Consider the following 26011-nt stretch of genomic DNA (forward strand, 5'->3'; position numbering starts at 1 on the left):
AATGTTTGACATTCTTCAAATAAGGACTGAGGTGAATTTTGGGCTGAGATGAGGAGAAATCTTTGCACTCAAAAGATGGTGAATCTTTAGAATACTCTGCCCCAGAGAGCTGTGCTTGATTGGTTGTGTATGTTCAGGACAGAGTTCGGTAGTTTCTTGAGTACTAAGAGAATCATAGTGGGCTAATTGAGGAAGATGGAATTGAGGTAAACGTTCAGCCTTGATCACCATGAATGACAGATCAGGCTGAAAGGGCAGAATAGCCACAATCTGTTCCTCAATTTTATGTTTCTTGTGCCTGACACCAAAGTTATCTAGATTTATTTTAAGATTACTCTTGAGCTCAAGGTTTCCAGTGGGATTTTTACTTGCCTAATGAAGGAAACTGAGCTGGTATGTGCAAGAAAGCAGTGGAAATGGCCCATAAACCCAGTATGAGTGATAAGAGGATAATGTAACTCAAAATGTCTATAAGTTTCTGATAAAAGAAATTTCAACATAAGCTACAGGTATGTTCAGTTGTTTTATGTGAATAATCCAAATACAAATGAATTAACCATTCAAAAAAGGATTTCTTTTGAATATCAGCATTAGCAACTGGATATGAAAAGGATAGAAACTTACACTATCATGGCCTTAAGAAGGCTCAAAGCACTGTAAAAGCTGAAGTATAATGATTATCCTAAAAAGCAAAGTCTCATTGAGAAAATGATCAGATAATCTTTTTTATTTATGAAGTTGGTTGCTTTATTCTTTTCAAATCTAAATACTTACTCTCATTGAAGAATGTATGTCTTAATCGTTCTTTATTCAGTAAACAACAGAAACCCGGTAAAAACAGTGTCATCATTGTTGTCTGCAAACAGTCCGTTATAAGAATCCCCACCAATTACTTGAAGCCACACTTGATCTCCAATTTGTAATTGCAGTAGTGTGCCTCCTGCAGCTTGATCCTCACTATTCTGATAGCTATCGAAAGTATTGAGAACTGGAGCACCATTCTTATATAAAGCAACCCTGACGTGTTTGACATAGACAGTGATATGATAAACAAAATAATAAACACCAGAAAATACACAGGTAAATTTCCCTGTGGAGAGGTCATAGTGATTTTGGTTGTTGTATATGACCTTTTCAAATTTGATTGGACTGCCTGAACGAGGCCACTTGGAAACTTCTGTCAAGCCAACACTAAATGCACTATTCCTTATTAATGCATTCTCCCCAGTGTTCCCTTTCTCCCCTATTTCCCCTTTATCTCCTCTTTCACCTTGAATTCCAGGACGTCCCCTGGGGCCTTCACTTCCTACTTCACCTTTGGGACCTCTTACACCATTTGGCCCAATGGGGCCTGGCAAACCAATAGTCCCCTGAAGTCCAATAGACCCCTTGTCCCCTTTTGGACCTCGAGGTCCTAAGTCCCCTTTTACACCTTGCTGTCCTTGTAGTCCTAGTTCTCCCTTTTGGCCTTTGAGTCCAACTGGTCCAGGAATTCCTTTTGGTCCTATTTTTCCAGGTGTTCCTTTACTTCCTTGTTCACCTCTTCTCCCTTTGGCACCAGGTACACCGGAGGGCCCTAAAGTCATATAAGTAATGTTATTTTAAAATATGCTCTTTTAACATACCTATATATATCAATTCACTTGTACAAACAGATAATAGAAAGGCATATTTAAGTAACATTTTCCTACCAAATTGACATATCTGGGATTCCTTCAACCCAATTCATTTCTTAGGATAATTATAGGAAGTGGCCAATTAATACTAACTCATTTCACCCGATTGATTGCCTAAGCATTTACTCCATCCGAACTGACAAACAGTGGTAGCAAATTGTCCCATGTGGAAGATATACTGCAGCAACTTGTATAAGCTCCTTCAACAACAGCATTTTAAAGTTTTCATTCACTCATGGGCTGTAGACACTGTTGGCTGGGCTATCATTCATTGCCCATCTGTAGTTGCCCTTGGGGATGTGGTGGTGGGCTGTCTTTTTGATCTACTGCAGTCCAGATGGTGGCAGTGACACCCACAGTGCTGTTCGAAAAGGGCTTCCAGGATGTGGAGCCAATGCCACGATGGAGCAGTGAAATTAAGATGGTGTTTGGCTTGGAGGTGAAATTGTACCTGTTTGTGTTCCAATGCATCTTCTGTTTTGTTCTTCTAATTGGTAGACGTTAAGGGTTTTGAACAGTCCAACTTCCAGCAAATGCCTGACCTCTGGCTTCTCAAAGACTGTCCACCATCTACAAGGTTTAAGTTAGGAGTGTGATGGAATACTGCCCACTTGCCTGGATGAGTGCAGCTCCCCCATCATTCAAGAAGCTTGACACCATCCAGCAACCCGCCTGATTGGCACTACATCCAAAAAAAGCACTCAGTCCCACCAACACTGGTGCTTAGCCACAGCACTGAATACTGTCCACAAGATGCACTGCAGAAATTCACCAAATCTCCTGTAGACAGCGTCATCTGAACCCACAACCACTTCCAAACAGAAGGACAAGTTCAACAAGTTCTCTCCAAGTCATTCATCCATTCAGACTTGGAAATATATCACTGTTCCCACAGTGTCTAAGAACCAAAATCATGGGACTCCCTTCCGAATGGGATTGTGGGCATAGTATACCAAATGGACTGCAGTGGTTAGAGGGTGTTGAGGGCTGTGTCATAAATGCAACCCTTGAAATAATGAAATGTGGATTAGGCTTGGCTTAACCATGCATACTGAGATAGATGTTTCCAATTAAACTTAGTGGCAGCTTGCATGATATCTGACAAGAACTTCTTCAACCTGCAGCTCTCAAGGTGAGATGTAATTATATCAATGCAGATAGTGGAGCTAGGCATTATATTTATCAGATGTAGAGTGGTGAAGGCTGTGAGAAGATCTGTTTGAACTCTTCTGAGTTACAAAGTGTATAGATACAGTAGATAGGGAGTAATTTTCTCTAAAATTAGATGTAGTAACTGGGTTAACAACTGGGGATTTAGTTTTAAGGCAAGGAACAGAAGGTTTAGAGGAGTTTTGAAGAAAATGTTTAACATCCAGAGGTTGATGGATATTTGAAAAGCACTGCCTGAGAGGGTGTAGCATCAGGAACCACCAAAACATTTAAGAAGTATTTAAATGAACAGTAGAAATACCATAGCATTCGAGGCTATGGAGCAAGTGGAAACTCGGATTAGAGTAGATAGGTGCTTGATGACTGAATCAGAGATGTTGGGCTGAAGGGTCCTTTTTATGCTGCAAAATCTCAAAGACACTTTTAGATCCTTCATAAAGAATAACACCCAGAAAAATACACAGTACTCCAGCTGACATCTAATACAGACCCAACAGAACCTCCTTGCTCTGCCCCCTCTCTCCCTATTTATTCCAGTTCCCTCTCCCCATCCCCCTCTCTGATGAAGGGTCTAGGCCCGAAACGTCAGCTTTTGTGCTCCTGAGATGCTGCTTGGCCTGCTGTGTTCATCCAGCCTCACATTTTATTATCTTAGAACCTCCTTGCTCTTGTGTTCTATGCCATTCTTAATAAATGTGAGGATATTGTAGGCTTTATTACCAATGCTCTCCTCTGTCATTGACATGTGCACATTTATGCCAAGATCTCTCTGTTCCTGCATACGCTTTAGAATAATACCCCCCATTTTGCAGTTTCTCCAGTCTTTATATCAAAAGATATTATCCCACATCACAACGAACTTCATTCGTCACCCATTTGTCCAATTCTACCATATGGTCAATCTCTTTTTATGGTTCTTCTTTCCAACTCTTGTATGTCTGCTAACTTTGAAATTGTCTCCTGCAGTCCAAGACCTAGATCATTTCTATAAATCAGGAAAAGCAAAAGTCCCAATACTGACACCTGGGAACTTCTGCTAACATCGGAGCTTAAACAAGACCTATCAACAATTATAAGAGATAACAAGGTGTAGAGCTGGATGAACACAGCAGCCAAGCAGCATCTCAGGAGCAGGAAAGCTGATGTTTCAGGCCTAGACCCTAGGCCAAAAAGTCAGCTTTCCTGGTCCTAAAATGTTGCTTGGCCTTGCTGTGTTCATTCAGCTCTACACCTTGTTATCTTGGATTCTCCAGCATCTACAGTTCCTGTTACCCCTATCAACTATTATTTTGCTTTCTACCACTCAGCTAATATTGCTACATGAGCCACAACTCTTCTCAAAGGTCAGCTGTGTGGCATTGCACCAATGGTCTTTTGGAGACCCACATCAACAGCACAATCTCTCTGTTACATTTTCAAAGAACTCCAGCAAGTTAGATGAACTTGATTTACCCTTAGGAAATCCATACACACTCTCCCTAATTAAACTACATATGTCAACGTGACTATTAATTCTATCCCAAATAATTGTTTCCAGAGTTTTCCCCACTACTGAGGTCAAACTGACTGTTCTGTAATTGTTGGATTCATTCTTTCAACCTTTTTTGAATAAGTGTATAATGTTTGCAATTATCCAGCACACTGATGGCCTGGAAAGACTGAAATTTTATTGCCAGAACCTCTGCAATTCGACTCTCACATTCAATTTTTTTGGAAGCATCTCATTGGTCAACTCTCCAGGCTCTCATTCCTTTACAGAGTTACTTTAATGGCTCCAGATCAACACTAGCAAAACTCTTCACAAAATAACACATCCCTGGTTCTTTTCAAGTATAACCCTAAGATTGGAGAAACAACATTGTGACGCATTCTGGTTCACACATGAATAATAGAAAATTTTTCAAGTTACTTAACTCAGCTGTCACGGCTGAAGTGTCGAGAATTGCACTAAATTGACTGCCTACTCTCTTATCAAGAACACTTGAGCAAATGGAAACTAAAGGCCTTGCTATTATAACAAGGAAAAAAAGGTCAAATACAAAAAGTTGTAACTGGTTTTATAAACAAACAGTTGTTAAACAAAAACAGAAATCGCTTGAGAAACTCAACAGGTCTAACGGCATCTCTGGAGAAAGTAAAGTTCATATTTCAAGTCCAGTGACCCTTCTTCAGAACTCTTCTTCAATGCAGAGTGCCAGGTAAATAGAGTGCCAGCTGGGTAGCTTTACAGATGGTACTGAGTAGGAATGTCAGTGAGTAGGATGCCATGTGGGTAGAGTACTACGATGCATGTTGGCAAGTGAGTGAGGTAAGTGATACAGTGTTTAACATATTTTGAGATGCATGGGAGAAATCAGGTCTGGAAGCAGGATGGAAGGGTGGGTTTCAGATCTGTTTTTTGTGTCAGGTCCAGTGACATGGAAATGTGGGGCTGGGTTCCAGAGGTAAGGAAGGTGGAGGGGCACAGTGGGGTGCCAAACCACAAGAGGATTAGATGGAGTAGAGAAAAGTGGGATGTGGATCAGAGCAGTGGTGCTAGTGAAAGGGGGGGATCAGTTTCAGACAAGGTGGAGGAGAGGAGTGGGACCCAATCTTGGGGCTGGAGCAGCAATGTTAAGGGTTTGTGTCCCGGGAGATGAAGTTGGAGAGATGGGTGTCTAGTCCTGGGTTATAAAGGGTGGGAGGGGTGTCACTTTCAGAGTGGGTGAAAGTGGTGTCAGATCCTGGGGGTGTCAGGTTGTAGGAGTCATGGGAGATATAGTTGGGAGGATGTGAGGTAAGTATGAGGTCAGTTTAATAGTTACTCAGGAGGTAGTTTCAGTATTTAAGAGTCAAACGTCCTGATTAACTATGTATTTAGTTGTTATCAGAACCCTCCAAATTCTCCAGTTTAAATAGAGACTTTCAGAGAGTTCTAGGCATTGGGGGAATTCGCAGGAAATCTTCAATGTCCCAGGGAATTCCTTCAGTGTACTATATTGGGGATTCTGCAGGATCCTAGTGTGTAAACCCCATCTACAATGGAACAACAACAGTTTGGCCAGTGGAAAATATGGACTATTAATTCTGCCTAATCATCAAATAACAAAAGTCCATACACACGGCGTGTAAAATATTGTCCAATACAGAGAGTATTAGAACATAGAACATAGAACATTACAGCACAGTACAGGCCCTTCGGCCCTCGATGTTGTGCCAACCTGTCATACCGATCTCAAGCCCATCTAACCTACACTATTCCATGTACGTCCATATGCTTATCTAATGACGACTTAAATGTACCTAAAGTTGGCTGATCTACTACCGTTGCAGACAAAGCATTCCATTCCCTTACTACTCTCTGAGTAAAGAAACTACCTCTGACATCTGTCCTGTATCTTTCACCCCTCAATTTAAAGCTATGCCCCCTCATGCTTGCTGTCACCATCCTAGGAAAAAGGCTCTCCCTATCCACCCTATCATTTATTGATCATATTGATCATTTATCCAAGTTAATTATTTATTAACTATTCCTTGCACACTTTGATGTGGTGAACACAATGTAGTAATTTACTGGAAAATATTAAACTTCTTGCCTTGTTCTCCGGCTTCACCCTTTGGTCCCATGGGGCCTGGAGGTCCATCTTTCCCAATGTCACCTGTTGTTTTACCACAGAATCTTTGCATTAGGCTACAAGGTTTGAATTTGGTACAATATAAAGCACCACTGAAGAGCACAGCTCCACTTATTGAAAACTTGTTTCATGGTGTCACCCTCCTCCACATTAGGACAGTGGTAAATGCTCATCTTCAGCTCTGTAATGATCTAAACAGGCAGATTATGTACCTCTAATACGATCTGAGTTCCAGAACTTTAGTTTCACAAGAATGAAAGTTGTATCATTTCTAAAATTGGCAGTCAATTATTTCTGTGGGATAACCATCCAGGCGGTGAAGGTGAAAATGTACTCTCAAGCTTGGTTTCTGTGTTCACCTGTAAGCCAACAATTGTACAATTTACCATAATCCTTACTTGTGCGGAGTTCTCACATAAAGGTCCTAAACCCGCTCAAGGGGTGGTGGGATATTGGAACTTACTCCCTGTAAGGATAGTCGAGGCAGAAAGCTTCATGACATTTAAGAAGTATTTAGACATGTACTTGCAATGCAAAGGCTTACAAAGCCATGGGTCAAGTGCTGGAAGCTGGGATTAGAATAGTTAGGTGGCTGTTGATGGGCTGAAGGGCCTTTCTCTGTGCTGTAGATCTATATGACTCTATGACAGGTTGTTCCACAGCTGGCTACCAGTAATTGCTACCAGTGCCATGTGCTAGTCAGAGTAGAAATGAAAGAATAGGCAGGATAAATGAGAGGCTTGAGAGATGGTGCAGGAAGGAAGGGTTCAAATTTTTGGGACATTGGGACCGGTTCTGGGGGAGGTGGGACTACTACAAATTGGATGGTCTACACCTGGGCAGGACTGGAACCAATATCCTAGGGTGTGCCTTTGCTAACGCTGTTGGGGAGGGTTTAAACTAATGTGGCAGGCGGCTGAGAACCAAATGAGGAGGTTAGTGGACAGTAAGGAGGTAGTAACTAAAGCCTGTAAGGAACTAAATAATGAAGTCAGTGTGACTAAGGGGAAGAATAGGCAGAGAACAGACGATGAACAAGAAGAGACAGGTGGTCTGAGCTGCATTTGTTTTAATGCAAGAAGTGTAGTAGGTAAGGCAGATGAACCTAGGGCTTGGATTAATAGCTGCGAATCTGATGTTATTGCTATTACTGAGACTTGGTTGAGGGAAGGGCAAGATTGGCAACTAAATATCCCAGGATATAAATGATTCAGGCGGGATAGAGAGGGTGGAGGAGTTGCATTACTGGTCAAAGAGGATAACACAGCTGTGCTGAAGGAGGGCACCACGGCGGACTCGCGAGTGAGGCAATATGGGCAGAGCTCAGAAATAGGAAGGATGTGGTAACAATGTTGGGGCTGTACTACAGGCCTCCCAACAGTGAGCGTGGGATAGAGGTACAAATGTGTAGACAGATTACAGAAAGATTGTAGGAGCAACAGGATGGTGATGATGGGAGATTTTAATTTTCCCAATATTGACTGGGATTCACTTAGTGTCAGGGGTTTAGATGGAGCAGAATTTGTAAGGAGCATCCAGGAGGATTTTCTAGAGCAGTACGTAAGTAGTCCAACTCGGGAAGGGGCCATACTGGACCTGGTGTTGGGGAATTAGCCCGGCCAGGTGGTTGACGTTTCAGTAGGAGATTACTTTGGGAATAGTGATCACAATTCCGTAAGTTTTCGAATATTGATGCACAAAGACGAGAGCTGTCCTAAAGAAAGAGTGCTGAATTGGGGGAAGGCCAATTATAGCAAAATTCGGCAGGAGCTGGGGAATGTGGATTGGGAGCAGCTGTTTGAGGGTAAATCCACATTTGATATGTGAGAGGCTTTTAAAGAGAGGCTGATTAGAGTGCAGGACAGACATGCCCCTGTGAAAATGAGGGACAGAATGAGCAAGATTAGGGAACCATGGATGACAGGTGAAATTGTGAGACTGGCAAAGAGGAAAAAGGAAGCATGCACAAGATCTAGGTGAATGAAAGCAGACAAAGCTTTGGAAGAATATCTGGAAAGTAGGACCAATCTGAAACAAAGAGTTAAGAGGGCTAAAAGTGGTCATGAAACATCTATAGCAAACAGGGTTAAGGAAAATCTTTTATTAAGCCTTCTATTCATACATAAGGAGCAAGAGGGTAACTTGAGAAAGGACTGGCCCACTCAAGAACAAAGGAGAGAAGTTATGCGAGGAGTCAGAGAAAATGAGTGAGATTCTTAACAAGTACTTTGCATCGATATTCACTGAGGACAGGGACATGACGGATGTTGAGGTTAGGAATAGATGTTTGATTACTCTAGATCAAGTCGGCATAAGGAGGGGAGAAGTGTTGTGTATTCTAAAGGGCATGAGGGTGGACAAATCCCCAGGTCCAGATGGGATCTATCACAGGTTGCTGAGGGAAGTGAGAGAGGAAATAGCTGGGGCCTTAACAGATATCTTTGCAGCACCCTTGAGCAGGGGTGAGGTCCCAGAGGACTGGAGAATTGTTAATGTTGTCCCCTTGTTTAAGAAGGGTAGCAAGGATAATCCAGGTAATTATAGAGTGGTGAGCCTGATGTCTGTGGTGGGGAAGTTGCTGGAGATGATACTGAGGGATGGGATCTATTTACATTTGGAAGAAAATGGGCTTATTAGTGATAGGCAGCATAGTTTTGTACAGGGAGGGTCATGTCTTACCAACTTGATAGAATTCTTTGAGGAAGTGACAAAGTCGAAAGATGAGGGAAGGGCTGTGGATGTCATATACGTGGACTTCAGTAAAGTGTTTGATAAGGTTCCCCATGGTAGGCTGACGGAGAAAGTGAAGTCGCATGGGTTCCAGGGCATACTAGCTAGATGGATAGAGAACTGGCTGGGCAACAGGAGACAGAGAGTTGTAGTGGGAGGGAGTGTCTCAAAATGGAGAACTGTGAACAGTGGTGTTCCACAGGGATCACTGTTGGGACCACTGTTGTTAGTGATATACATAAATGATCTGGAGGAAGATATAGATGGTCTGATTAGCAAGTTTGCAGATGACACTATGATTGGTGGAGTAGCAGATAGTGAAGGGGACTGTCAGAGAATGCAGCATAATATAGATAGATTGGAAAGTTGGGGGGAGAAATGGCAGATGGAATTCAATCCAAGCAAATGCGTGGTGATGCATTATGGAAGATCCAATTCAAGACCGAACTACATGGTTAAATGGAAAAGCCCTGGGGAAAACTGATGAACAGAGAGATCTGGGAGTTCAGGCCCATTGTACCCTGAAGGTGACAATGCAGGTCGATAGAGTGGTTAAGAAGGCACACGGCATGCTTTCCTTCATCGGACAGGTTATTGAGTACAAGAGTTGGCAGGTCATGTTACAGTTGTAACAAGGACTTTGGTTTGGCCACATTTGGAGCACTGCGTACAGTTCTGGTCGTCACATTACCAAAAGGATGTGGATGCTTTTGAGAGGGTGCAGAGAAGGTTCACCAGGATGTTGCCTGGTATGGAGGGCGCTAGCTATGAAGATAAGTTGAGTATATTAGGATTATTTACATTAGAAAGACAAAGGTTGGGGGGGACCTGATTGAGGTCCACAAAATCATGACAGATATAGACATCAAGAAGCTTTTTCCCAGATTGGGATCTCAATTACTAGGTGTCATGATTTCAAGGTGAAAGGGGAACAGTTTAAGGGAGATTTGTGTGGAAAGTTCTGTATGCAGAGGGTGGTGCTTGTCTGGAACGCGTTGCCAGTGGAGGCGATAGAAGCAGGCATGATAGCATCATTTAAGATGTATCTAGACAGATACATGAATGGGCAGAGAGCAGAGGGATACAGATCCTTTTAAAATAGGCGACAGGTTTTGACAGAGGATCTGGGTTGGCGCAGGCTTGGAGGGCAGAAGGGCCTGTTCTGTGCTGCAATTTTCCTGTTCTTTGCTCTGTGTTGGCTATTCCTTAATGAATGTTCCTCAATTTTTACTCTCTGACTGTTCCTGGACCAGTTGTTACTTCTATTAGTTGAAGAATCTTAACAGTCCAGACATGCATTCAAATTTAAAAGTAAGAATTCATCATTGTGAAATATTATGTAGCTTCTTTACTATCTCATGTATTGACGAGTTGCTTATAGCGTACTTTCAAGCTGAAGTATATAGTTCCTGGACCATATAGTTGCAATGTTGTCAGCAGCAGATAATGTCAACCTTTGCTCACTAGCAAATTATATATTGATTTGATTTTTTATTGTCACATACTGAGATATAGTGAAACGTATTATTTACATGTTATCCGGACAAATCATATCTTATACAGGTATGTCAAGGTAAGAGAACAGAATGTCGAATATAGTGTTACAGCTACAGAGAAGGTGCAGAGAAAGGTCAACTCTAACACATGAAAGGCTCATTCAACCTGGATAAATGTGAGGTGATGCATTTTGGAAGGTCGAATTTGAAAGCTGAGTACAGGATTAAGGATAGGATTCTTGGCAGTGTGGAGGAACAGAGGGATCTTGGTGTGCAGATACATAGATCCCTTAAAATGACCACCCAAGTGGACAGGGTTGTTAAGAAAGCATATGGTGTTTTGGCTTTCATTAACAGGGGGATTGAGTTTAAGAGTCGTGAGATCTTGTTGCAGCTCTATAAAACTTTGGTTAGACCGCACTTGGAATACTGCGTCCAGTTCTGGGCGCCCTATTATAGGAAAGATGTGGATGCTTTGGAGAGGGTTCAGAGGAGGTTTACCAGGATGCTGCCTGGACTGGAGGGCTTATCTTATGAAGAGAGGTTGACTGAGCTCGGACTCTTTTCATTGGAGAAAAGGAGGAGGAGAGGGGACCTAATTGAGGTATACAAGATAATGAGAGGCATAGATAGAGTTGATAGCCAGAGACGATTTCCCAGGGCAGAAATGGCTAGCACAAGGGGTCATAGTTTTAAGCTGGTTGGAGGAAAGTATAGAGGGGATGTCAGAGGCGGGTTCTTTACACAGAGAGTTGTGAGAGCATGGAATGCGTTGCCAGCAGCAGTTGTGGAAGCAAGGTCATTGGGGTCATTTAAGAGACTGCTGGACATGCATATGGTCACAGAAATTTGAGGGTGCATACATGAGGATCAATGGTCGGCACAACATTGTGGGCTGAAGGGCCTGTTCTGTGCTGTACTGTTCTATGTTCTATGTTCTATGTTCTATAAGTCTGATAACATCAAGGAAGAAGTGTTTTTTTTTAATTTGTTGGTATGTGTTTTTAAACTTTTGTAAGTTCTGCCCAATGGAAGAAGGTAGAAGAGAGTATTACTGGGCTGGGAGAGGTTTTTGATTATATTGGCTGCTTCCCTGAGGTAGCAGGATGTATAGACAGTGTCTATTGAAGAAAGGCTGGTTTGCATGATAGATTGAGTTGTGTTCACAACTGTTCGTAATTTCTGTGGTCTTGGGCAGAACAGTTGCCATACCAAGCTGTGAAACATCAGGATAAAATGCTTTTGATGGTGCATCTATAAAAAATGATAAAAGTCATTGAGGACCTGTTGAATTTCCTCAACCTTCTGAGGAGGTGGGGGCATTGGTGTGCTTTCTTGACCGTAAGGCTGGCATGGATGGACTAGGATAGATCATTGGTGTTATTTACTCCTAGGAACTTGAATCTCTTGACCATCTCTACCTCAGCACCATTGATATAGACAGGGGTGTGTCCTTCACTCTGCTTCCTGAAATTGATGACCAGCTCCTTTGTTTAACTGACATTGAGGGAGAGATTGGTATATTTACACCATGCCCGTAAGCTGGCTGTCTCTTTCCTGTACTCTGTTTCATTGAAGTTTGAGATCCGACTCACTATGGAGGTATATTCAGCAAATTTGTAAATAGATTTAGAGCTGAATTTGGCCACAAAGTCATGAGTATATAAGGAGTATAGAAAGGGCTGGGTAAACAACCTTGCAGTTGCAGAGGAGTAAGCAGATTCCTCAGTCTTAGAGGTTGGAGATGGGTTTGGTTAGAATTATGGTGTTGAAGGTGGAGCTAATGTCAATAAATAGGAGTCTGATGTGGTGTCCATGTTATCCAAATGTTCAGATGAATGTAGGGCCAGGGAGATGGAATCTGCCATGGACCTATTGTAACAGTAGATGAATTAACAAGTTTTCAGTAGATTTGTAGCTCAGGTTGAGGTTCTGGATGTGAGTTTGCTCGCTGGGCTGGAAGGCTAGTTTTCAGATGTTTCGTCACCATTCTAGGTAACATCATCAGTGAGCCTCCGACGAAGCGCTGGTGTTATGTCCCTCTTTCTATTTATCTGGTTAGGTTTCCTTGGGTTGGTGATGTCATTTCCTGCATTGGTGGTGTCATTTCCTGTTCTTTTTCTCAGGGGATGGTAGATTGGCTCCAAATCAATGTGTTTGTTGATGGAGTTCCGGTTGGAATGCCATGCTTCTAGGAATTCTCATGCGCGTCTCTGTTTGGCTTGTCCTAGGATGGATGTGTTGTCCCAATCAAAGTGGTGTCCTTCTTCATCTGTATGTAAGGATATGAGTGATAGTGGGTCATGTCGTTTTGTGGCTAGTTGATGTTCATGTATTCTGGTGGCTAGCTTTCTGCCAGTTTGTCCAATGTAGTGTTTGTCACAGTTCTTGCAAGGTATTTTGTAGATGACGTTTGTTTTGTTTGTTGTCTGTATAGGGTATTTTAGAAAGCGGGACATAACACCAGCGCTTCGTCGGAGGCTCACTGATGATGTTACCTAGTATGGTGACGAAACTGAAAACTAACCTTCCAGCTCAGCAAGCAAACTCACATCCAGTAGATGAATTGTTGTGGATCAAGGCTTTCTGGGAGGCTGAAGCTGATATGTGCCATCACTAACCTCTCGAAAGGTTTCATAATGATGGATGTCAGTGCCACTGGGCATTAGTCATTAAGGTATGTTGCCTGATTTTTCTTTGGCACCAGGATGATAGCGGTCCTCTTGAAGTAAGGAGAGGTTAAAGCTGTCTGTGAATATGCCTGCCAGCTGGTCTGTGTAGGATCTGAGTGCTTGGCCGAGGACTCCATCTGGGCCAGTCATTTTCTGCGGAGTCACTCTCAAGAAAGCCCATCTGACCTCTGCGGCAGTCACTGTGTACACTTGAAGCTGTTGGGGCAGGTGACCTCATGTCACTGACCTCCTGTTCAAAACAAGCATAGAATGCATTGAGCTGATCAAATAGAGACATTTTGTTGGCTGTGATTCCATATGACTTCACTTTGTAGCCCATTATACCATGTAGTCTTTGCCACAGTCAATGTGTGTATGTGTGGTCAGTCTAGGACTCTAGTTTAGTCTGGTGTGGTGTCTTGGCTTCCCTGTGGCTTTGCGAAGGTTGTACCTGGGATTTCCCTTTTAGGTCAGCGTCACCAACTTGAACACCTCAGACCTGGACTTCAGTAGGGAGTGAGTCTTCCGGTCCATGGTTTCTGGTTGCAGAACCCTTGGATTAACTTCTTGGGCACACAGCCCTCAACACACTTACTGATGAAATCTGTGATAGAAGTGGCATACTCATTTAGGTTGGCCACTGAGTTCTTGAATATGGGCTAGTCCACTGACTCCATGCAGTCCCCATAGGAGCTTGTCAGCTACTTCAGTCTGCAACTTTCTGTTCCAGATCTTCACACTTCAGCTTCTGCTTGTAAACTGGGAGAAGGAACACAGCCTTATGGCCTGATACACCAAAATGGGGTGGGCATGGAGCAGTAGACATCTTTGATGGTTGTGTAGCATTGATCAAGAAGGTTCAGCCCTCTGGTGGTACTGGAGAAGTGTTGAAGATATTTTAGTAGCATGTTGTTAAGGTTGGCCTGGTGGCGTCACTGGCTATGACGAACCAGGCCTCGGGGTATTCCATTTCGACACTATTTGTGGTGGTGCATACTTCATCAAGTGTGCTGTTCACTTCCTCATGGGGTGGGGTGTAAAATGCTGTCAGGACATCAGAAATATATCCCTCCAAAAGGTAACAGAGATGGCACTTCACTGTTAGATGCTGTAGATCAGAGAGCAGTAACACACTAGGATTGTCACACCCTGCCCCAATTGACATCTGCCCTGGATCAAATTGAAAATAGTAAGGTGCCTGTTGACTTAAATATCCTCTTGCCAGAAGATTAACTCTGGATCACCTAACTCATCGAGGAATGCTTTAGGCTTGTCTTCTATTATAGATTGTCTATCTCATTACCCTCTTTGTACAGGTAGCTATTTGGCTTCTTGCTTTTCTGTGACCATGTCCTATGTAGGCACATTTTCTAAAATGACCTATGGTGTTACAGATAAAATATTCCTTTTAAATAGCTGAGCATGGCCTTTGCTTGTGAACTTTTCTTGCTCCACAGATGTGACAAGGACCTTTACAACCTGGTGTCTGTCCTAGTCACTGTATTGGTTTCTTATGTGTGTCCTTTGTGGTTTTATGCCTTATTAACTGGATAAATTCCACAGATCTCCTATGATAAGGTAAATCTTCCCTCTTTGATTTGTTCTATGTTGTTTCCACACTGGCTTCACTCAGCATCTGTATCACTTTGTCGAGAATCAAATTTCCTTTGGACTATAATAAATCTGTCAACCAGATATTAGCAATTCTAACAGTAATTCTGTCTGTCATGAACTCAGATTCTAAGTCACCATATTTTCATGTCTCCACCAATCAGCAGAGATCATTAGTGAAATAGGCTTTGGATTCCCCTGATTGTTGAACTCTTCTGTCGAAACAGGCTCTTTAAAGAATTTTATTTGGTCTGAAATTAAAGTAATTTTTGAAAGCTTCAATACCACTTCCAAAATATCTGCTGTTTGTCCAAGTTGTAGCTCCCATGATAATCCTTATTTTGCCTGGAGTTTTCTTTTTAATGATTCCTGCTGTCTGTGGTTCCTATTAATACTTCCATGGGTTTATATTGAATCTTTTGTCTGTTCCACAGCCTTGATAAAGTATCCTAACTTTCTTCTTCCATTAAATTTTAACTGCCTACATTTTGAGCTTCCTCAGGTCTTTAACCCTGGTTTGAATTGTTTCTGCGGCCCTTGATTTCCAATGCTGTTACATGCCTCGTGATATTTGCTCTTCATAGGGTGATGCTCAATCTACACTGTAAGCACTTTTCTTTCTTTCTAGCTTTCCCAGCTTGAAGTTCTGTGCTGTTTGTTAAAGGCTTTTCCTTGCCTTTAAGGGATTTTAAACATTTCTCAGAGGGCCCCTGATATCAGTTCCTTTGGTGTCTGTTCCTTGTCCAGGTGAAAGCAGACTTGGGAATGTTGCTACAGATCACCAGCACCTGATACAACCTGCAGCTGGCTTGGGGTGACTAATATTTCAGTTCCATGGAGTTCTGAACATTCTCTTAACAGGTGTGTCTCTTACTTGGTGTGAAATGTTTCTATTATTGACTGCAGATTCCACTTGGTTGAATCTTGCCATGAGATTTTCTTCTGTAGTATTTGTGAATGCCCAGTTCTTCTGTAATTCTTAAAGGTGTGTCTGATCTAAAGAACTCTTCAAACCCCAGCCACTACTAACATTGTAGGAGGCAGCTGAATGGAAAATGTGCCACTCTTCCCCATGTTGTATGAACATTCCACACCATTAACTATTGCATTGCACTAAACAGTCTGCACTATGGCATACCATGGGGTCAGTTTGATGCCACCATCCTCTCTTATAGGACAGATCTAAAGAGGGTTAAAGTCATAAAGTCATTCAGCATGGAAACAGACCAACTAGTCCATGCCAAACATAATCCCAAACTAAACTAGTCCCACCTGCCTTCTCCTGGCCCATTTCAATCGAAACATTTCCTATTCATGTATTTATCTAAAATGTCTTTTAAATGTTGTATTTGTACCCACATCCACCACCTCCTCAGAAAGTTCATTCTACATGTGAACCATACTCTGTCTAAAATTTGCTCCTCATGTCCTTTTTAAAATCTCTCCCCTCTCACCATAAACATGTGCCCCCTTGTCTTGAAATCCCCTATCCTAGGGAAAAGACAACTATCACTAACTCTACCTTCATTTTTTTAATAAACTCCTATCAGTTTGTCTCTGAACCTACTATGCTTTAGTGAAAAAAGCCCCAGCCTTTCCAGGTTTTCTTCATAATTCAAACTTTCCAAACCCAGCAACATACTGGTAATTCCCTTCTGAACCCTCTCCAGCTTGATAATGCCCATACTATAACTGGGCACCACTTGGTAATCTAATAAGAATCTCCTGTTTTAAGCAAGATTTAGTTTATTGCATTTCAACAACAAGGTACAAGTTACACTGATATTATAGGCATTATTACAGAGATTGTAAGGAGGTTATGGAAGATGGGTCTTATGCCTCTGCGATACTAAGCTGTTGCCCCCTGAAGTCCATAAAGTTTACGAAGACGTCATCAAATGAGCTAAATGAAGACAGAATCATAGAACTGGGACAATGTGTGCAATGTAATCACTGTTAACCAATTTGACTCAAATCTCATACAGGATTTTCACGTGTTTAAAAATCCTGATTCGTTATTCCATAGGCCTTTTGTTCACAGTTTTGAGTATTGCATGATAATATGAATAGATACTGTGAACTATTTCTTCACTAAATCATAATTATGACATCCTCTGTACAATTTACTAAAGAAATTGACTTTTCAGCCGATGCCAGGTACAAAACTGGAGAATTTCTTCAGCTCAGTAAAGTCTGAAAGAAGGTAGTTTATTTATTTACTGAATACGTTTTAACATTTGAGATTGGTGTTTTTATCAGATTAGCTAGCTCATTTTGAAAAATGGCAAAGGCACATGAATACTCTACCTGAATCCCCTTTTTTGCCCACAGACCCATCTCTTCCATCCCTTCCAGGTATTCCATTGTGACCAGGATTTCCTGGAATTCCAGGATGTCCACCTGTACACATCTCCCTTCTGAGTACTTCAGTGTTCACCAGCTTGATCAGAACAAAAAGTAAGCAGATCTGCATTCTGGATTCAAATCCTGAATGTCAGGATTTCACAGCACAAATCTAATAGAAATGATGAGAACAATCTCATTACAGAGCACAGACATAAATGAACAGCCAAAATATTTAATAGAAATTATTATTGAGTATTTTTAAATAACTGTAAATCAAGGTTTCTTGTGGGATGACCGGCATGCAAGGAGGTACGCTGAAACAAAGTTCTCAGATTTGGCAATAGATGGTTAAACCAATAGTTAAACCAAAGAAAGAAGTTGAGGCCATACTCTATAGATCAAGAGGAATAGGCAAAAGGAGCAACTAAAGGTTTTGCTGCAATAAGGATCCCAAAAGGGCTGAGCAGTGGCCTAGTGGTTAGCACTGTTGCCTCACAGCGCCTGCGACCCAGGTTCAATTCCATCCTCAGGCAATTGCCTTTGAGGAGTTTGCACATTCTCCCTGTGTCTGCATGAGTTTCTTCCGGTGCTCTGGTTTCCTCCCACAGTCCAAAGATGTGCAGTCTTGGTGGGTTGGCCATGCCTGTAGTGTTCAGGGATGTGTAGATTAAGTGGGTTTAAAGGGCATGGGGATGCTCTGAGGGTTGGTGTGGACTTGTTGGGCTGAAGGGCCTGTTGCCACACTGTAAGGATTCTACGAAAATAAATATGAGGGAAGGGCTGGGCAGATCAATGGCTGCAGAGCTATAGTGAATGGACAGCCAAAGGCGAGGCTGCTGGGAATGGGAAAGAGCAATTTTGAGTAACCCAGGGGATTTTTTTCCTGGGTAAATACAGATTGAAATGAGCTTGGAAAGATGAATAAGGATATGGGTGTGATTAAAGTAGTGATGCAAGATGATCTTGTATGTTATAGAAATCAAAGGAGATGGCAAGGTGAACATGGACACCATTGAGGACTAAATGGAGAAACAGTTTAGAGAAAACAGAGGAGATAATTCAGAGTTACAGGATATAGAGAGTGGGATGTACTACCAACTTTATGTCCACTTTGGGTCAAGTTCAACATTGTCTGTGTCAGTAAGATATATATTTAATTGCAACATAACTGTATAACAGTTAACTTTTGGTCTCCCTTCCTACGAAAAGATATATTTGCCATTGAGACTGCAGTGGAGGTTCACTAGGTTGATACCGGGGCTGGTAGGATTGACCTTTGAGAAGAGACTGGTTCAATTGGTCCAGGATTCACTACAGTTCTGAAGCTTCAGAGGCAGGACTAGTTTGAAACTAGTATATTATAAAGTTCTAATGGGGCTAGAGCCAGTTGATGCAGGCAAGATGTTTTCCCTGCTTGGTGAGTTGAGAACCGGGGGACACAGTCTCAGAGGACAGAATAAGGATGCAATAGTGGCTGAAGGACCTGGGGTAATGGACGAACTGAAGGGTATTTATACTAGGCAGGAAATGGTGTTGGATAGACTGTTAGATCTGAAGGCTGATAAGTCCCTGGGACCTGATGGTTTGCATCTCAGCGTACTTAAGGAGGTGGCTCGAGAAATTGTGGACGCATCGGTAATTATTTTCCAAGGTTCTATAGATTCAGGATCAATTCCTGCGGATTGGAGGGTGGCAAATGTTGTCCCACTTTTCAAGAAAGGAGGGAGAGAGAAAACAGGAAATTACAGACCGGTTAGCCTGACGTCAGTGGTGGGAAAGATGCTGGAGTCAATTATAAAAGATGAAATTACGACTCATTTGGATAGCAGTAACAGAATCGGTCAGAGTCAGCATGGATTTATGAAGGGGAAATCTTGCTTGACTAATCTTCTGGAATTTTTTGAGGATGTATCTATGAAGATAGATAAGGGAGAACCAGTGGATGTAGTGTACCTGGACTTTCAGAAAGCCTTCGATTAAGTCCCGCATAGGAGATTGGTGAACAAAATTAGGGCACATGGTATTGGGGGCAAAATACTGAGTTGGATTGAAAATTGGCTGGCTGACAGAAAGCAAAGAGTAGTGATAAATGGGTCCCTTTCGGAATGGCAGGCAGTGACCAGTGGGGTACCACAAGATTCGGTGCTGGGACCGCAGCTGTTTACGATAAATATTAATGATATAGACGAAGGCATTAGAAGTAATATTAGCAAATTTGCTGATGACACAAAGTTGGGTGACAGGGTGAAATATGAGGAAGATGTTATGAGAATACAGGGTGACTTGGACAGGCTAGGTGAGTGGATGGATGCATGGCAGATGCAGTTTAATGTGGATAAATGTGTGGTTATACACTTTGGTGGAAAGAACAGGAAGGCAGATTACTATCTCAATGGAATCAAGTTAGGTAAAGGGGAAGCACAACGAGATCTAGGTGTTCTTGTACATCAATCAATGAAAGCAAGCATGCAGGTACAGCAGGCAGTGAAGAAGTGGCCTTCATAACAAGAGGAATTGAGAATAGGAGCAAAGAGGTCCTTCTGCAGCTGTACAGGACCCTGGTGAGACCGCACCTGGAGTATTATGTGCAGTTCTGGTCTCCAAATTTGAGCAGGACATTCTCGCTATTGAGGGAGTGCAGTGCAGGTTCACAAGATCAATTCCCGGAATGGCGGGACTATTGTATGTTGAAAGATTGGAGCAACTGGGCTTGTATACACTTGAGTTTAGAAGGATGAGAGGGGATCTGATTGAGACGTATAAGATTATTAAGGGATTGGACACTCTGAAGGCAGGAAGCATGTTTCCGTTGATGGGGGAGTCCAGAACCAGAGGACACAGTTTAAAAATAAGGGGTAGGCCATTTAGAACAGAGTTGAGGAAAAACTTCTTCATCCAGAGAGTGGTGGATATATGGAATGCTCTGCCCCAGAAGGCAGTGGAGGCCAACTCTCTGGATACTTTCAAGAAAGAGATGGATAGACCTCTTAAAGATAGTGGAATCAAGGGTTATGGGGTTAAGGCAGGAACAGGATACTGATTGTGAATGATCAGCCATGATAATAATGAATGGTGGTGCTGGCTCAAAGGGCCGAATGGCCCACTCCTGCACCTATTGTCTATTGTCTATTGTCCAATAGACCATTTAAGATTGGAGTCAGGCAAATTTTGTGCACTCAAAGGATAGAGAACTTGCAGAATTCTCTATCACAGAAAGTTTTGGTTGTCAAGTAACTGAAGATATTCAAGAAAGAGATAGTTTAGATTTAAAGACTTCAAGGGATTTGAGAAGAAAGTGAGAATATGACATTGAGATAGAGGATCTGCCATGATCATTCTGAATGGTAGAGCAGGCTCGAAAGACTGAATGGCCTATCCCATTCCTAATTTCTGTGTCTCTATGTAACCAAAGGAAGCTAATCTACAATAAACAGATGACTAAACTGATGGCACCTTCATTCATCGCCTGTATTTCCTTATCATCAAAATTAATTTCTGTGCTGAGCTTATGTCATTTAATGATATCTCAATGGAATTGCTATCAGGTATTTGGTTCTCTCAATTATTTTCTTGTTTGTGGGTTTTGGTTAAGCGCTATTTAATATTGTGAGACAATGATAATATCTGAAAAAATGGCTGTTTCAATCATTGTTATGGTTGAATCTGGTCTCCCAAGATGTTTTCTAAGAAGTAAATCATAAAACATAGTTGAATCTGGTGCCTGAATGACTAAGTATTGATTAAGGAATGTGCCACTGCAAATGTGCTGAGGCACCTAACAGCGTGTACCTCACCAATAGGTTGTCGCCTCCTGCCCTCTGCTGGCAACAGGAATGTTGACATCATTTATAAAGTAAAAGTGAGAACCAGACTTCTTTTGGTAATGAAATGAAGAACTGCAGATTTAGGAGATGTGGAACAAAGAAGCAGAAATCACTGGAGAAACTCAGCAGGTTTGGCAGCACTTGCACAGAGAAAAACAGAGTTACTGTTTCAATCCAGCCCCCAAAATGTTGTAATGCTATTGCTTGGCATTTGCATGGCATGAATGTTACATGTCATTTATCAACACAAGTGTGCATATTGCCCAGGTCTTGCTACATTTAAACATGGGCTACACAATATCAAGGAATTGAACCCTCAGCATTGGGAAAACCCTTGTTGACAGAAAGGACCTGCTGTGGAATCTCGCCTGCTGGCAGTAAGATATCAATGAAGCTTAGTAATGAAGCACTCATTATCCCTGGTTCCACCAGAACTTAATGGTAGATTAGACATTTAATGGAACCCACAGTGGTTTCTCATTTGGATTTACCTACAGCCACATAAAGGGACTCCGACATTGACGGGCACTCAGTGAAAGAACCAGGGATAGGGAAAGCAAGGGGGTTTTCTCCCTGTCCTTACCTCTGAGCCACTGCCTTTTTCAAACCCATCTAGGCAACTCACTTCTCTCCAGGATCCAGCAACAATTCTCTGGGCAATGGTCAGGTCATTACTTGCAGCAGTTATTGCTCCAGATGGTGACTTATCAGTCTGTAACAGCCAACAGCTCTCAGGGATGGGATTTTCAACCACTTTGTTTTTGTTGTAAGCTCCACCTGGTCAGTTAATCTCCTATGTTCATTAAAGCACATCCGTCTCACACAATGGTGATGTACACTCCGATTTGTATTACAGCCTGGTTTTTAAAGGGGCGGGGTGCGGAACTGTTCTCCATATCATAGAAACTAAACCCTAATCTGAAACATCCATTTTGGCAGAAACAATTTGTTTAAAAATTTATTTTATGTAATGCTAACAGATTGCAGAGTTCTGTAATGCTGAGAGATCTAGATGTCCTAGTGCGTGAATCACAAAAGGTGAACATATAGGTACATCATCACCATTTTTTCCAAGGGTGACGAGGAATGGCCAATAAATGCCAGCCCAGCCAGTGATGCCCATATTACATGAATGAATGAAACAAGCAATTAATTAGGGAAGCTAATTGAATGCTATTATTTTATGCTAGGAGAATTGAATACAAAAGTAGGGAGTCAATACATCAAAAATTGGACATTGGCGAGATTGTATGTGGAGTACACTGGTCATCTTATTTAAGGATGTATGTAAATACATTGGAGATAGTTTAGACAGGTTTAATAGGCTAAGACTTAGAATGCGAGATTGTCGTGTGAGGCAACGCCGACAGATGAGGCTTGTATCTACAGGTGTGTAGAAGAGAAAAAGATGTTTTGATTGTAATATAAGGTCCTGAGGAGTTTTGACAGGCTGGATGTGGACATGATGTTTCCTGCGGTGGGAAAATCAAGAGCGAAGAGTCATTGTTCAGACATAATGGGTCATCCATTTAAGGCAGAGATGAAGAGACTATTTTTTCTCTCCCACAGGGGACAAGGTCAGAAATCACATGGCACCAGATTAGAGTCCAACAGGTTCATTTAAAAACACAAGCTTCCAGAATGCAGCCCCTTCATCAGGTGTTAGTGAGAAAGAAGCACACAGAACACAGAATTTATAAGTAAAAGATCAAAGGGTCACACCACTAATGAGAATGTATTAAACAAATCTAAGATGCTGTTAAACCTCTAATCAGTTGGAAGGTTTTAATTGATTAATATGTGTACGTAAATCCCTGAATTCCTTTCAAGTCACTGCCCTGAGAGAACAAAAGATTTTATCAGTGTAAGAGGTGACATTTTAGGTCAAGGATATCAGGTCAGCAGTCACGGAGACTCAGCCTCGGACCTTCAGGTAGAAGTCCACCAAGGCAGGCTTCAGGATATACAACAACGCAAAGACGATGAGCACACGATACATAACAACGCAAAGATGATGAGCACAAGCTAATAGCCAAGTGTGGTACCCGTGAGGAAAGCTTTAACTGGGAACTTGCGTAAATGTCACACTACAGATGACCCCACAACATTATATACTCTCTCACACTCATTCTCTCTCACAGTCACACACACACAGGCACACTATCTCACAGACACATACACACTAACACACATAAACTCACACATACATACTCTCTCACACACACAGTCTCTCACAGACACACTCACATATGCACACCCAATCTCACACACACACGTGTGCACACATGGCAGACACACACGCACTCTCTCACTCACACACACACTCTCACACATACACACTCTCACACGCGCACACACTCTCACTCATACACATACACACACTCACACAAACACACACTCACACACACACAACACACACCCCCCTCACACCCACACACACACACACACTCTCTCTCACTCACACACACACGCACACACTCACATTCTCACACGCGCACACACTCTCACTCATGCGCACACACACACTCTCACCCACACTTCATACACACTCTCTCTCTCACACACACACACTCACACACAAACACACACTCACACTCACACATGCAACACACACATACACCCTCTCACACACACACACGCTCACACACATACTCTCTCTCACACACACACGCACACTCTCACACTCACATTCTCACACGTGCACACACTCTCACTCATGCGCACACACACACACTCTCACCCACACTTCATACAAACTCTCTCTCTCACACACACACACACACACACACACACACACACACACACACACACACACACACACACACACACACACACACACACACAAATCTATGGGATGAATTTGTATTTGCAAATACATTCAATTTTGTTCAAAAAGAACACGATTTGTAGACACTCGTCATTATCAGCCAATATGGTGTTTAATAAATTCCTACTTTAGAAATGAAACCAGTCTGAGTCCAGACCAAAACACAAGCAAGTTCTAAACAAGGCCTCACACCTAACGTGCGTTGTCTGGCCTAAAATGTCACCTCTTCTTTACACTAGTAAAACCTTTAGTTCTCTCAGGGCAACGGTCTGAAAGGAATTCGGGGATTTACATGTACATATTAAACAATTTAAACCCTTTTAACTGATTAAAGGTTTAACAGCATCTTAGTTAATACATGCTCATCAGTTATGTGACCCTTTGATCTTTTACATATAAATTCTATGTTCTTTGTGTTTCTTTCTCACTAACACCTGAAGAAGGAGTGGGACTCTGAAAGCTTGTGTTTTCAAATGAACCCATTGGACTATGAGCTGGTGCTGTGTGATTTTTGACCTTGCCCACCTCAGTCCAACAATGGCACCTCCACATCATGTCTCACAGAGGGTCTTTGGAACAGTCTTCCTGAAAAGATGTTGGCAGTAGAGTCCATGAATTCTTTTCATGGCAGAGTTAGATTCTTAATAAGCAAAGGTGTAAAATGTTCTGGCGGTAGATAGGAATGTGGATTTGCGGTTAAAATTAGATCAGCCATGGGTCTTATTAGATAGCAGAGCAAGCTTAATGGACTGGGGGGGCCAGCCCTTCTCCTAATTCATTTGTTCCCATGTTCGATGTTAAATGCACCCGTGGAGAATGTGGTAGCTGCGGAATGGGTTGATGCTGTTAAGACCAAAGGCAAACAAATATCAATGAAATTCAAGCAAGTACGCTTCAGGTTTATCAACATTACACTGGAGGAAAGTTTGTTATATCAAAATACTGGAGTTCCTTCTTCTGTTCAATTTCTTTCTTTTTCTCTCTGTTTCTCTCCTGTTCTCATATCTTTTTTTTATAATATTCCAGGGTCTCACAGATTTCAACAAGTTCTCTTATGGTGATGTATGGAGCTTAACACTATCAATCTTTCAGACTATGCCTCACGAAAGGACTTCTGCGGTGACTTCCTCAGTAAAGTCAAACCATTACCACTATGAATCAAAAACCTCCCACAGTTGTTGCTGAACATGGTTACACATTACAAAATCCCTACCTTGCAGTTCTTACTCAGTTCTCATCTACATCCATATCATGATAATGTCACAACCTCACTAAAATCAGGTCGCTGAAAAAGATTCTATTGCAACACCATAAAGAATTGCCGGACAGTGGTCCCCAATTCCCTGGACAATTTGCTGAATAAAATGCAAACAAAGATCATTAACTAAGATCAAGGTATCAATTAGATTGTGTAAATGATGAATTAATAACACCGAGATGATAACATAATTCTGATTAGATAGACTGAGCTCAGAGAAAAATATGTATTGCTCACTGAGAAGTTTAACATAAATGTAAAACACTGCCAACTTACCACAACAGAAGCCACACTGACTGTACACCCTTTAAAGCATGCAGAATAGTTTTACTATGTAAAGATTGCGTCTTTTCTGAGTGTAATTAGTAAACTGGATTAGTTATTCAGAAACATGTCCCATCAAACACAAACCAGATATATTGGATGTGTTCCATCAAAGACAAACTAGGAACTCTGCGTTGCCAACATATCCCCAGGGTCTGAGTAAAAACGCTTTGTTTTCATAAATTATTAATAATTACGATGGCAAATTCTCAGAAAAAAACAAAATCACGCCTTGTTTCAATGGACTTTAATTCGCAGGTTCAATCACTTTAGACTTGTCAAAGCTCCAGATTCCTCAGCTGGGAGCAGAACATAAAAATAATCAAGGAATGGGAGAAGGTACTTGGCTCAATAGCTTTGCTCAATCCAATAACTCACAAGTAATTTTCAGCATGGTGCATTTTCCCTAGAATCCCACCCTCTACAGAACACGCCCAAAACCAATGGAAAATTAATTTTGCAT

At 41.9% G+C, this 26011-nt stretch overlaps 1 protein-coding gene across 2 annotated transcripts; it reads right to left on the bottom strand.

The window, feature by feature from the left end:
- Nucleotides 1–581: 581 nt before the first annotated feature.
- On the bottom strand, nucleotides 582–25593 carry c1qtnf9 (C1q and TNF related 9). Of its 2 annotated transcripts, XM_048532121.2 has the most exons (4): nucleotides 25501–25593; nucleotides 17277–17484; nucleotides 6422–6484; nucleotides 582–1576 (listed from the first exon to the last, which is right to left on the bottom strand). In XM_048532121.2, exons 2-4 carry the CDS (start codon nucleotides 17440–17442, stop codon nucleotides 807–809), a joined length of 999 nt encoding a protein of 332 aa, XP_048388078.1. In that variant the 5' UTR covers nucleotides 17443–17484; nucleotides 25501–25593; the 3' UTR covers nucleotides 582–806. The 2 variants fall into 2 exon arrangements, with proteins under 2 accessions (XP_048388078.1, XP_048388079.1); XM_048532122.2 differs by lacking the exon at nucleotides 6422–6484.
- Between the last annotated feature and the right edge of the window lie 418 nt (nucleotides 25594–26011).

Source organism: Stegostoma tigrinum, chromosome 6, assembly GCF_030684315.1.
Source record: "Stegostoma tigrinum isolate sSteTig4 chromosome 6, sSteTig4.hap1, whole genome shotgun sequence".
Classification (NCBI taxonomy): Eukaryota; Metazoa; Chordata; class Chondrichthyes; order Orectolobiformes; family Stegostomatidae; genus Stegostoma; species Stegostoma tigrinum.

Coding starts and splice junctions, on each gene's coding strand:
- c1qtnf9 (XM_048532121.2), bottom strand. CDS start 17,442: ATGCAGATCTGCTTACTTTTTGTTCTGATCAAGCTGGTGAACACTGAA. Junction 6,485..17,276: donor GGGCAAAAAAGGGGATTCAG/GTAGAGTATTCA, acceptor GTAAAACAACAG/GTGACATTGGGAAAGATGGA. Junction 1,577..6,421: donor GGGTGAAGCCGGAGAACAAG/GCAAGAAGTTTA, acceptor ATATGACTTTAG/GGCCCTCCGGTGTACCTGGT.